Source organism: Eulemur rufifrons, chromosome 7 (genome assembly GCF_041146395.1).
Source record: "Eulemur rufifrons isolate Redbay chromosome 7, OSU_ERuf_1, whole genome shotgun sequence".
Classification (NCBI taxonomy): domain Eukaryota; kingdom Metazoa; phylum Chordata; class Mammalia; order Primates; family Lemuridae; genus Eulemur; species Eulemur rufifrons.
This window is the reverse complement of record NC_090989.1, coordinates 149,582,645-149,596,688: the sequence shown is the minus strand read 5'-3', so window position 1 is coordinate 149,596,688 and position 14,044 is coordinate 149,582,645. Positions and strand designations below refer to the sequence as shown.

Genomic DNA, 14,044 nt, shown 5'->3' with positions numbered 1-14,044 from the left:
GGTCCACGGATGACTGTCCCTTTGACAGGACCTGTGTGACTGCCCCGTGCCTGTAGATAGGATGGGAATCCAATGCCTGGTGCCAAGGAGGGAGCATGAGGGCACTTTAGCCCTATCCAGCAATAATTTCTGTCATTTCTCGCCAAACATTCAAACAAACACACAATTCAGATGAATTTGCTCTGCAATGAATTTTTCAAAAAAATGATGCCAGAACAATTGAACACCCATATGCAGAAAAAGTAAACTTCGATCCATATCTCACATTTTATACCCCCCAAAAAAATCTCAGAAAGGATCATAGATCTATATGTACAACCAAAAGCTATAAAACTTATAGAAGAAAACAGGAGAAATCTTTATGACCTTTGGTTAGGCAAAGATTTCTTAGATACAACATCAAAAGCCCTACACATGGAAGAAAATATTGGTAAATTGGACTTCATTGATTTTAAAACTCAATAATAACCAAAACAGAGAACCCTTTCAAAAATGTATAAAAAATATGAACAGACATTTCACCAAAGAATGTATGTCTTATCTTGTTTGTGTTGCTATAACAGAATACCCGAGACTGGGTAATTTATAAAGAATAGAAATTTATTAGCTCATGGTTCTGGAGACTGGGAAGTCCAAAAGCACGGTGCCAACATCTGGCAAGGGCCTTCTAACTTCGTCACCCATGGAAGAAGGTGGGAGGGCAAGAGAGTGCAAGAGGGGGCTGAACTTGCTTTTATAACAAACCCACTCTCTCAATAATGAAACCACTCCCGAGATAGGACATTAACCACCTCTTAAAGTTTCCACCTCTCAACACTGTTGCATTGGAGATTAAGTTTCCAACACACAAACTTTGGGGAACACATTCAAACCATAGTAGTATGATTCCATTTATACGACATTCTGGAAAAGGCAAAACTATAGGGACAGAAAACTGGTCTGTGGCAGCCAGGAGCAGGGGAGTGGGGAGGGGTTGGCTACAAGGGGCATGATTGTGGTGGTAGTAGTATCACACCGCATGCATTTGTCAAAACTCAGAGGAAAGAAAGTTGATTTTTCTGCATGTAAATACATCTCAATAAAAGAAAAACTTTGTTTTGCAATCAGTTTGAAAACAACCCTCTTCCAACTGGACTGCTCCTATGTTCCTTTGATATAAAAATTCTGCTTCTGGCTCTGCACAAGGAGGCCTTGGCATCAGAGAGAGGCAGAAAGGCGCCTGCAAAGCAGTGCATTTGTTCCCTGCATCCTGACGGGGCACACGTGGGAGATTAAATACAGCCACACGGTTTTCGGCGCTCCTCCCATGAAGAGATGGAGTCCGTTTCTCCACACTGTGGATCTGGGCTGGCCTCGGCACTTGCTTTGTCTAATAGAATGTGGCAAAAAGAATGTCACGTGGGCTCCAGAGCTCAGGCCTCAGGACACCTTGCAGCTTCCCCATCATCCTCTTGGTGTGTGGCTCGAGACTGTCCCCTACGTAAGCTGGTCCAGACTTCAGGATGAGAAGCCACGTGGAGGAGCACCAAGGGGCCCCAGCCAGCTCAGCGCCAACTGCCAGTCATGTGTGGGACCTCCCAGCCACATGAGCAAGGCTGGCCACAAACAGCAGAGGAACTGCTCAGGTGACCCACAGAACTGTGAGAAATGCTTCATTCTTGTTGTTTTAAGCCACTAATTTTTTTTCTTTTTACTGCTCAATACTTTAGTGTGTGTTTGTAAAAAACAAGGACGTTCTCTTATATAATCCCAGTGCAGTTAGCAAAATCAGGAAATTAACACCAATACAGTACCAGTATTTTACCTGAAGATCTTCTGAAAGTTTACCAATTGTCCCACTGATGGCGCTTTTCTGGCCCAGGGCTCACAATCACACAAGAACTCCAGTTGTCGGTTTCTTTAGTCTCCTTTAATCTAGGACCGTTCCTTAGATTCTCTTTGTCTTTCTCTGTCTTTCATGTCCTCGGCACTTTGAAGGAGTACCATCCCGTTATTCTGTGGAATGTTCCTCATTTTGGGTTTTGGCAGAAACACCAAAGCGACCTTGGGTCCTTGTCCAGAGGCACAAGATGTCAATGTGTCCCGTTCTTGGCGATGTAAACTTTGCTCACTCGGTTAAGGTGGTGTCTGCTAGGTTTCTCCACTGAAAGTGACTATTTTCCCCTTTGACGTTATGAGGTACCTTGTAGGAGATACTCTGAGACAGGGTAACGATCCCATCTCTCATGCTTTTGCCCACTAGTCTGGGCATCAGCGGATGGCTTGCCTGAAACAGTGACTGCTGTGTCAGTTGCCAAATGGTGATTTTCTAATTCCATCGTTCTTTCTAAGTCCTCAAGTGTTTGAGTGTGTTGCCATGCAGAAATGGATAACTGAGGCACATCTTGAGCCCTGGGGTGATGTCCCTGCCGGGGGTCAGTCTGGGTCACCCAGGGTGAGTGGGTCGCTTATGGCCGCAGGACTACTGGGAAGGTGCCACGCGGGCTCTCAGCTGGGGAGGCCTCTCCTCATTCACCCCCAGCCAGCTTGGCTTTCCCCCAAAAGCTTCCCATTCGGACTCAAACCCAGTCAACGTTTTGGAAACAAGGAACAAAGGCTCAGGCAAGAAAAATAAAAGCCATCCTTACTTTCCCTGACCCCACCTTGGCCCAAAACTTCTGGAATTCCTCTCTTAGCTGTTCCCTCACTCCCTGCCCACCCCTCTGGCAGCATCATCCCTTCGCCAGCACCCCTGGCCTCCGTCCTGGCAACCTCGGGAAACCACGCTCTGACGGAGCTGCTCCCTGCTGGAACCCCCGGCTTGGCTGCCCGGGCCCAGTTCCATCTTCTTGGCCTGTTATTCAAGGCCCTCCGGGACACGCCGAGTCCTCCCTCTCCTCCAGCTCCCTTTGCTGCCACTGCCCTGGCCTGTGCCACACATCACAGCCACGCAGGGTTTCTGGCCACTGCCCTCAATCGCACGCTCTTCTGTGCCCTGCGCACGTTTCTTCTGTCTGGGATGTTTTTACCCCGAACTCTACCCGGTGAGCTTTGACTCCTCTGCCAAGACCTAGGTTACATGTTGCCAGCGCTGCAAGGCTTTCTGGATTCTCTCGAGCAGTCAGCCCTCCTTCTGGAGTTACTTCAGTAAAGCCTGGAACAGCCCTTTGTTAGAGCTCTTCCTGCTCTGGACTGAAGGGACGTTTTTTTCATATTGGCACCCTCCCCCCTTCCCCTCCCTCCCCCCATCACCATCTTTGCAAACTCCCCCATCAACACAGCCCCTGGATTGTCGCAGATACACAATCAATATTTACTGAATGCCTTAAATTAAGTGCCTAGAAGGTTTATAGTACTTATTGTGTAATTGTTATACGCTCCTTCTGGTTTATAAAAGGGTGTAAGGTAGGGGTTCTCAGCCCCGGCTGCACAGCAGAATCCCCTGGGAAGCTCAAATCTCTAGCTGTTCAGGCCACACCTGAGACCAACCCAATCAGGCTTTCTGGGGGTAGGACACAGGTGTCAGTGTCTTTTTTACAGCTCCTGGGTGATTCTAACATGCAGACGAGTAGAGGCTTCTCCACCAGCAGGTGGACACTGCGTCCTGACTGGTTGCTGAGTGGGGTGAGCATGCAGGACCCCACAGCAATCCCGAGGAAGGGAAGGCTTTAGCCTGGGGGCCCAGGGAGGGCTGCAGGGAGGAGGGTGCCTTTAATTTAGGGAGGGAGAAGGAGGTTTCCTGGAGAGGGTGAAGACAGAAGGAAGACACCAGACGTTTCGGCAGTACTCAGGGAAGGGCAGAGGTGAAGAGGAAGGAGGGACAGGAGATCCTTGAAGGTGGCCATCTCAGACACATGGGCTCTCAGCCAGGCCCCCTCCAATGAGCGTCACATCAGAACCACGGGAAGAAATACCCTGAGCTGTGGCGATTCTGACTCAGGGGTCCTAGAAAGGCCTGGACAGCTGAGGCAGCCACTCCTGTCCTGCTGTCTCAAAAGCTGCAGGCTGCTGGGGAGAGAGTCCTGGTTTGGACGTAGAAGTGGTTCGAGCCCCAGCTACTCCTCCAGAAGTCTTGTCTTCTCTGACTTGTTTTCCATTCATAAATGCGGGTGACAGGACCAACTGCAGGAGCGTTCTGAAGACCAAGTTGAACACCTGCAGAAAATGCTTCACGAGATGCCTGGCTCATGCCAGGAGCCCAGTTGAGCAGTTGTTACCGGGATTGAGTGTGGAAACCCCAGATGAGCAGGGGCCCCTGACCATGGTCTTTCCTGACTGCTGGGGCCTGCCTCTGGAGCTCATCTTGGAAATTGTATGTATTTGAAACTTACAATGTCTGCAACTCAGGTTCTGTCCCACCTGGGAGTACTGCAGAAACGGCACAGAGCAGGGCTTCACCTGTCCATCCATGGACTGACCTGGTGTGGATCAGTCCCTGGCGGGCTCTGGCCTGAGGAGCTGTGGCCACCACAGCACCTGGCTGCAGGGGTATGCTGCGGCTGGCTCAGACCGGCTCACAAGAACCACCTGTCCTCACTCTTCCCAACCCCACTCTCTGGCACAATACCTGGGCAGTCTGAAATTGCCCACATGGGAGTATTTACACCACAATAATCAGCAAGTGCTAGGAATTGGGTCCTGCTGCCCCCCACCAAAAGCCAGTTGTTAAGCGTTTATCAGCAACCCCCTGCCAGGCCTGGGGGCAAACAAGCAACCCTGACCCTTCCCCTAAATCCTGGTCCATGGAAGGCAGCAGCGGCCTCCCTCAAGAGCTCGTTAGAAATGCAGAATCCTGCCCTCCTCCGAGGGTCTCTGTCCAAGGGTCCCTGATCAGAATCTCTGGGAATGGGGTCCTGCAATCTACAGTTTATCAGGATCCTAAGGTAAGCTAAAATTTGAGATGCGATGTTCTAAGCGATTTGGGATTAGCAGAGTGAAGAGAGCTGAAAGAGCTGGCTTCCTGCCCCAGAGAGGAGCAGGGGCTTTGGAGGGAAGTGGACCATCCAGTCTGTGAGTGCAGCGTCCCACTGAATAGTCAGTGGCCTCTGATTGTGCCCTCTTTATTGTTTGAACATCACATAGGGACAGTTTAAGAGGGAAAAAAAAATCCACATTTCCACCAGTCACACAACTGTTCTCATTTCTTCACGTTTCTTCCATGCACACATTTATATTAATGTAAAATGAATTGCTGGTGTGTTTTTCTACATGTCAGTATACAGCACACTCGTGTCCCTGATTTCTTCCTGAGCAGCCACTGTCTTAGACGTTGACATGGTCACCCAAGACCTGCTGACTTTTTCAAAAAAAGATTTTGTGACGTTTCTTCAGCTGCTTTTATGTTTTCCTAGCGCAGGCAGCTAGAGCTGTAAGAGATGATTGGTACCTGGAATGCAATCTTTAGAATTAACATTCCTTGTGCTGTGCCTGGCCTGGACAGCAGGAAGGGAACAAGCCTTCCCAGTCATGGGGAGAGTCCCACGGAAAGGAGACAGAGCCCTAAGCCGTCTTATTCTGGGAAGTATTTTGGCACAGCCAGGCTTGGTGGTTTATAAACAAGCTCTTTGTTTGCTAGAGGTGTTCGCAGCTCTGCTTAGAAGGAAGTTACACACCCCCTTGGAGCCTTTCATGATGTGGTTTGTTTACCCCTTACCCTTTACCATGAGGTAAAGAATGGCTTTGTAAACTGCCTGGGTCTGGGGCAACATAAATCACTTCTTAATAGGTGACCTTGCTGCACAGCTGGGAGAACCACCAGCTCCCCCCACCTCATTCACGCTGTGGCTTTTCATAACAACCTCGCTCATTCATTCAGCAAATATTTACTGGGTGCCTTCTCTGACTCCACCACATCACAGAGGTTGGGCCCCGGGTGGGCAGAGAAACTGCAGAACAATGTGCAGTTCTGACCAAGTGCTCATTCGGCCTGCCAGGTAGCAGGAGAGTCAGAGAGCGCAACCAAGACAAGGTGACATGTGGCCCGCTCCGACGGAAGAGTGGGAGCTCTTCAGGCAACAGCAACATCCCAGGTGGAAGAAATATCTCGGGCAGAGAGCAGGGGCAAAGAGGTTGGCGTTCATGGACAGAGCGTGTTCAAAAGAGTTGGTGGGGGTGGGGGTTGAAGATGAGTGGCAGGAAATGAGGTGGGGATATTGGACAGGTGTTAGGTGGTGAAGGGCCTGCCGTGCCAGAGCTGTTTGGTTTTTATTCTGTAGACACGTGGCTAAGAGGCTGCCATCCACCGACCCACATCCTTTCATTTGTCCACCCACTAATCCATGCCGCCACCCAGCCACCAATCCATCCTCTGCCCAGCATCCGTCCCTCTATCCATCCACCCACCCAACCTGAGTATCCTCTGTACCAGAAACCAGAGTTCTTCTTGTTCCTTTCTCCTGGGACCTGGAGGTCTTGAGGTTTTCCTAGCAACTCCTTGATTATTATTCTACCTCAGAACGACTCAGCCCTACCTGTGTCCCTCTGCAGACTATTTAGGTGGTGAATAAACAAGGTATTAAATGGTCGTGTGACAGTGAGGCTCACCTGGACTGATGGTTGGGCAATGTGTACCCAGGATAAAGGCATCATGGGTAGCTGTACTGAGCACAGAATGATGTGGAAATGTCAGTCTGATGAATAATTCTTTCAAAAGTCAGTTACAAAGCTGTTAGAGCATACGGCAACACTTGCCCTGCACATTATTATGGTGTATTTATGCACTTCAAAGTTTAAAATGGAACTGGGGAATTAAAAATGCATTATTTTGGCTAGGTATGGTGGCTCATGCCTGTAATCCTGGCACTCTGGGAGGCCAAGGTGGGAGGAGTGTTGGAGGTTAGGAGTTTGAAACCAGCCTGGGCAAGAGTGAGAGCCTGTCTCTACCAAAAGAAAAAAAAGTTAGCCAGGCTTGGTGGGCACCTGTAGTCCCGGCTACTCAGAAGTCTGAAGCCGGAGGATCGCTTGAGCCCAGGAGTTTGAGGTTGCTGTGAGCTATGATGATGCCAATCTACTCAAGGTGACAGAGTGAGACACTGTCTCAAAAAAGAAAATGCACTATTTTTAAAAAAATTCAATGAATTAACCTTTTGTTGAATTGTTCTTGAGCTGCTGAAGGTGAGGAGAAGAGGGAGCAGTGCTTAGGTCTTGGTCTTATTAAATGGTTAAATTTTATAAATACTTTGGTCTAAGATCTTTCATTGTACACACACACACACACACACACACGCACACACACAAAGAGCAAGGTAAAACAAAAACCACCCAGAGGTAACTATTGTTAACAATTTGGTGTATTTTTTCATTCTTTTCCCTGCATATTTTCAAACAATTGTTTAAAATTTTTATACCCATTTTATACAGCTTTGAATCTGACTTCTCTATTCACTTAATATGACATGAGAAAATACTCACATAAAACTTGGCTGCAAAGAGAACTTCATGGATGCTCCGTAACTGAACCAACCCCCTTTAGTTGAGGGCTTAGGAAGTTGCCAATGCTTTGCTCTTATGAAATGATGGTGACCAAACTTCAATTTCCTACCTCTGTCAGAACTATGATTATTTTCTTTAGAGAGGCTTCTAGGAATGGAAAAATTGAGGAAAAACTTTTTTTTTTTTTAACTGCTGAGACTTGACTCCCTCTTGCAACACTGCCTTCCGGAAAGGTACTTGGCCTTCACTGAGGTTCTTTGCCCTGTCATAGGTGTTCCCGGCTCCAGGCAACGCCAAGGAGTGCGGGTAAGTGTGTTGCCGTGTCCCCTGAGAGTGCAGTGATGCTTCGGAGGAAAAATTCATTGAAAGAAAGGAAAAGAAAAAAAAAGAAAGAAAGAGAGAGAGAGAGAGAGAAAGCATGAGAGAAAGACAGACAGACAGACATAGAATGATTTGCCTTTCCTGCTTCCCATGGTTCCAAACCCAAACCAATCTCTTTATAAAAAAATTAAAGAAATGACTCAAGATCCTCTTAACCTGAATTTCACACTATGCTGCTGGGGATTTAAGTTTCGGATCTGAAAGTTGTGTAACAAGTTTCTATTGAATAGGACAATTTCCTACTTACTTTTGACACTTAAACGTGAAGTTTACTCACTAAGAAGTCAGAGAGAGCGTGGCCACCTCTCCTGCTCCGGAGGGAGGACAGACAGCAGCGTCCCGAGCGGCCGTGTGGCCGACAGCGTGCGGGCGGGGCCCGGCCGCCCTGGGACGGGCGAGGGGTTGCGGAGGGTCCGGAGCGCGGCCGGGGACGGAGCCGCTCCGGAGCGAGTTGTCCCGCGATCATTCCCAGCTCCGCACGGTTGGGCGAGCCCCTCTCGCCCTCCGCGCCTCCGCGCCCTGGCCTGCCGCAGGGCCGACCCCCGCGCGCACCCCCAGCTCCGCGGGGACGGCGCCGGCGCCCGCACTCACCTCCGCCGTACAACTGGCACAGGTAGGGGAAGCGCCACACGTTGCCCAGGCCCACGGCGTACGAGATGCAGGCGAACACGAACTGCAGCGGGTTGTCCCACTGCGGCCGCTCTTTCTCCATGGCCGCGGACTGGCGCTCGGCTCCCGACCCGGCGCGGCTGTCGCTGTCTGACGGGGCTTGGTCTGCGGGTGGCCCCGCGTCTCCGCCGCGCACGCTGCCAGCCCGCTTTTTAATTGCTAATCTCATTAATGGCGCACCTGCGGGAGAGGCGAGGCTGGTAAATGGATGACGGCGAGCCCCACCCGCCCGGCCGCCGCGCCCGGAAGGCGCCCAAGATTGCGGGGTACAGCGCGGCGCCCTCCAGGGAACCCCTCCGGCTTGGCTGGGCCTTTGCGTCGGCTGCCCTGCCGAGCTCCTTGGAGTGGTCGAGTTCCCTCAACCGCTTGCCCTTCATTCATCCAGTGCCTACTGTGTGCCAGACGTTGTCTGGGGACACGGCGACGAAGGACACAAACATCCCAGCCCTCCTGGAGCTGGCATTCGGGTAGAGGGAAACATTTAAATTGGACCGGATGAAATGCCCCATTTTCAACTATTTTTGACATACAGGAAGGACAACTTCATATGGTTCAGCCTAGTCCCTATATAATACAGCGGTCCCCAACCTTTTTGGCACCAGGGACCGGTTTTCATGGAAGACAATTTTTCCACGACAGATGGTGGTGGAAATGTAACTGTATTACATTTCCTGTGCAGGATCTAGGAGCCTGCAACCTAGATTCCTCGCATGTAGGTTCAGTCTCCTATAAGAATCTAATGCCGCCGCTGATCTGACAGGAGGTGGAGCTTTTAGGGTGATGTTGGCGATGGGGAGCGGCTGCGAATACCGATGAAGCTTGGTGGCTCGCCCGTCGCTCACCTCCTGCTGTGCGGCCGGTTCCCCACAGGTCACGAACTGGTACCAGTCTGTGGCCCCAGGGTTGGGGACCGCAGATATATAAGACAGAGAGAGGCAAGAAAGACAACTAAGGCAAAGTAAAGGGGTTAAAAGTTCTAGGCAGTGGTCAGGGTGGTCAGGGAGGGCTTCCCCCAGGAGGAGAACTGACACTTGCCCAGGGACAAGAAGAGAGTGAGAGACCTCTCCTCTATCCCCACGCAAAGGAAAAGCTATCGCGGCTGCCTCACTTCTCTTATCTCCAACACCCAGCCCCGTGCCCTGCTGTGTGGGTGCGGGAATCAGGTTTTGAACAACTGCTGTCAGGGACACTACTGCTCAGGCCAGTCTAGAGACCAGAGATTCTGATTCATTAGGTGAGGGTTGGGACCTAAGAAACCTCATTTTTCTACCAGTCCAGAAATGTGATTTGATTGAGAGCTTGGTGCTTTGTCCGGTTTATATCCCTACTCTGCCACTGACTTAGCTGTGTGACCTCAGACAAGTCGCTTAACTTCTCTGTGTCTCTGTTTCCTCCTCTATAATGGGAACAAATGTCTCCCCTTCCCTCCTGCCCCCAAGGAAGGGCTCATGTGAGAACTGGGAACTTAGCTTACTACCCGGCACAGAATGAGTGCTCAATAAAGAGGCCATTCTGATTGCAAGTCCCCAGTAGGCTGAATGAATGAACGTGTAACACATTAAATAAGAGAATATTAATGACACACTTTGGACAGTGCCTGGTACATAGTGAGAAATAAGAAAATGCTAAATACATAAAAAGAGAGGAAAAGCAGAGTTGCTAGTGGAAATCTTACATGGACCCCAAATGATTTCAGTACTCTAGGACAGTTCCTAGCTGGGCTTTCCCTGGAGTCCCTGCCTGACTTGTTGCAAGCAGAAGGGTGGGTGTAGTGAGAGAGGCGGAGGCTCGCTCAGACATACTACCTGGCCTGGAACGTTCTACCTCCACAAAGCAAAGCAGGAAAACAGCCCACAACACAGCAGGAGAAACTATTTTGATTTTTAAACTTCAGATTCTAGATAATGTTTCTCCTGCCCTTTGCCCCCTTCCCAAAGGAACCTATCATCCTGGTTTCTATCACCGTAGGTTAGTTTTGCCCACTTTGACCTTTACAAAAATGGAATCATACGGTATGTTCTATTGTGTGCCTGGCTTCATTTGCTGATGGTTGTCTGTGGGATTCATTCATGTTCTGCAGTGTAGTTGTAGGTGGTTCTTTGTCACTGCAGTGTGGTAGGGCGTGGTGTGAATCTACTCCGGTCTACTATGGATGGACGCTGGTGTCATCTCCAGTCCGGGCTATCATGGATGTAAGGGACATTATAGTGCATGTTTTTCGGTGGATAAATGCACTCATTGCTGGGAACTTCTGGGCCAGAGGACAGGCGTGTGTTCAGCTTTAGTGGATACTGCCAGACTGTTTTCCAGAGTGGCAGTATTGGTTTGCACTCCCTTTGAGTTGTGGCGGCTCTGCATCCTCTCCAACACGTGTCATTCTGTTTCCAAAGTTCTACCCAGGCGTGTGGGTGTGTAGTGATGGTTCATTGTGCTTTTCAATTTGAATTTCTCTGATGACTAATAAGGCTGCGTACCTTTCCATGTGCTAATTGGGCCACCTAGATATCTTCTTTCATGAAGTGCCTGTTCAAATTTTTTGTCAGTTTTTTTAATTGGGTTTCTGTCTTTTTCTACTGACTTGTAGTTATATATTCTGGATATGGTGGTCCCCGTGTCAGTTTTATATATTACAAATTTTTATTTTCAGTTTGTGGGTTGCCCTTTTATTCTATCAGTGGTGCCTTCTGATGGAGAGACATTCTAAACTTTAACAAAGTCCAATTTAACAATCTTTTCCTTTACTGTTCTTTCTTTCTTTCTTTCTTCTTCTTTTTTTTTTTTTTTTTTTTGGTATGTCCTATTTAAGAAATCTCTCCCTATCAATGCCAAGGTCATGAAAATATTCCTGAGAATTTAAATCCATGGCAAAATAGGTCTCAGCAATCCATAGATGAGGCTACTTCCCAGCCCAGCCCCCACCAAAGGACTTATTTCTTATAGCAATGGCAGTAGCCAGAGTAGCATTTTCTCCTGCTGGGTCCCTGAACTCCAATTTGATAGGGCTGCCCTTTTAATGTTGTTCAGTTGTTTAGACAGAAGGCACATTGCCGTCTCCAGCTATCTGCTTGTATGTTCTTGTTCTCATAAATGAGTTTTCCCTAGAGAGTACCTGGCTATGCAGTGACATTCAGGAACTGGGCACCTTGGAGAGATGCCCAGCTCAGTGGCCTGTCACCTGGAACATGAAACTTCATGGTCTTTGATGGTTTGATGGAGGAAAGGCCTCTTTTAATTTCCTACCCCAGGGATGAGGCCAGCACCTCCCTCCATTCATACTGCTACACTCCCTGGGAGCCCCTACAGAGTGTGAGGCCCCGTGTGGGAGCTTTGGACAAAACAAAGAATCACCCAGATAACCCCATGGCAGGACTAAGTCAATGCAAATGGGCAGGTTCCTGGTAAGGTCACCATGCCTTCCTGAAACCCATTTGATACTTTAATCTGACAAGGCCAGTTGCACTGCTGGGGCTGCGACAGTGGAGAGGACAGGGCTAGGAAGCACGCGTGGGCTTCCACAGGGGGCGAGCAAGACAGAGAGGCAGATGAGTGGTGGGCCAGTAAATGTTTTACCACCAGCTCTCTGCAGAAAAAGCTCTGATTTGTAGCATTTGCCAATTCCTGTGGTGTAAATACTCCTACTATGGTCGATTGCAAGCTACCAACATGATGTCACTGAACGTGGAGATGGACAGAGACGTGCGGTAGCACACCATTGTACTGAATTTCTACCATGCAGATATAATAGACCTAGATATCCTCAAGAGCATAGATAAGTCCAATAAATAATTAGGAAGTGCTGAGGTTTGAGTATTTGTTACATCTTTCACATAATTTATGCAGTTGTTAGCTTATATTATATAACATAATTCTTAATGGCTGTGTTTAACAACCAGCTCACAAAATTCCTGAAAATTTACCAACTGGCTCTCAAGAGCCCGTGGGAGCTGCTCCAGCACTCCACGGGGGGCTTGGGGCTGCGGAAGTGACTTCTACGTGGCTGGGGCAAGGGCAGCGAGTTCAGCTCTCAGCAGTGTCTGGTGCCCCAGGGCAACAATGTTTTCGGCTTAGCTCAGCCCCACTGAGTGGTCCCCAGGGGCCTCCACTGCCAGTACACAAGACACCTTCCCGGGGACCGGCCTGTCCAGTCTCTCTGTGCCCCATGGCAATCAGGACACAGTGCCCCATAGGATGGAAGGCCAGCGTGCTTTAGTGATCTGATTTCTGGAAGAGGTAGAGAAATTGCAGATGGCCCTGACTCAGGTGCATGAGTGTGGGCCATGGGCCCTGTGCTAGGGTTCCTGCTTCTTGCCCCACCAATACAGTCATGCAGCTTTCAATAATCTGCTCATCCAATGATTCCATTGTTACTTAACCACCCTCTTCCCCACAACATAAAGTCCAAACTCCTCAGCCTGGTTTGTAAGGTCCTGAGGAATTTTTTTTTTTTAACTGGGCCCAGGAATTTAACCCTTGCACACCTGGGTTCCAGGAGAAGATAGACATTTCACTTTCTGGAAGATGCCGTGCATTTTCCTACTCTGGGCAGTCCCTCAGCCAGGAGCACTTTCTGCTTTCTCAACCCAGAAAAATCCTATACATTTTTCTTGTTTTATTATTTTTTAAAAAATTTATTTTATATTTGTATGTATTCATGGGGTACAAGTGCAATTTTGCTAATTGAGATATTGCATTGTGGTGAAGTCAGGGCTTTCAGTGCATCCATCACTGAAGCAACACACATTGTACCCGCCAAGCAACCTCCATCATCCACCCCTCCTCTCCCCCACCCCTCCGAGTCTCCATTGTCCAGCACTCCACACTCTGCTTCCATGGGTACACATTTAGTTCCAAGCTATAAGTGAGAACATGCAGTATTTGTCTTTCTGTGTCTGAGTTGTTTCAATTAAAATAATGGCTTCCAGTTCCATCCATGTTGCTGCAAAAAACATGATTTCATTCTTTTTTTATGGCTGAATAGTATTGCACTATGTATATGTACCACATTTATCTATTCTTCTGTTATTGGACACTTAGGCTGATTCTATTATCTTTGCTATTGTGAATAGTGCTGTGATAAACATGAGTGCAGGTATCTTTTTTATATATTGATTTCTTTTTTTTTTTTTTTTTTTTTTGAGACAGAGTCTCCATCTGTTGCCTGGGCTAGAGTAGCAGCAGCCTAGTTCACAGCAACCTCAAACTCCTTGGCTCAACCGATCCTCCTGCCTCAGCCTCCCGAGTAGCTGGGTCTACAGGCATGTGCTACCATGCCCGGCTAATTTTTTGTATTTTAGTTGCCTGGATAATTTCTTTCTATTTTTAGTAGAGACGGGGTCTTGCTCTTGCTGAGGCTGGTCTCGAACTCCTGACTTCAAGCAATCCTTCTGCCTTGGCCTCCCTGAGTGCTGGGATTACAGGCTTGAGCCACCACGCCCAGCCTCTTTTTTATGTATTGATTTCTTTTCCTTTGGGTATATACCCGGTAGTGGGATTGCTGGATCATATGGTAGTTCTATTTTTAGTTCTTTGAGAAATTTCCATACTGTTTTCTACAGAGGCTAAACTACTTTACATTCCCATAAAC

General features: G+C 48.6%; 1 protein-coding gene across 4 annotated transcripts in view; it reads right to left on the bottom strand.

The window, feature by feature from the left end:
* The window catches only part of SLC6A20 (solute carrier family 6 member 20), a 33,407-nt gene extending 24,850 nt beyond the window's left edge, over positions 1 to 8,557 (bottom strand). For 3 of the 4 annotated variants that reach the window (XM_069473516.1, XM_069473517.1, XM_069473518.1), the window contains exon 1: positions 8,383 to 8,503. In XM_069473516.1, coding sequence (XP_069329617.1) covers positions 8,383 to 8,503 — 121 coding nt within the window. Of the gene's footprint in view, positions 1 to 8,382 lie in introns of all 4 variants that reach the window. The other variant, XM_069473515.1, reaches the window with a different exon arrangement.
* Between the last annotated feature and the right edge of the window lie 5,487 nt (positions 8,558 to 14,044).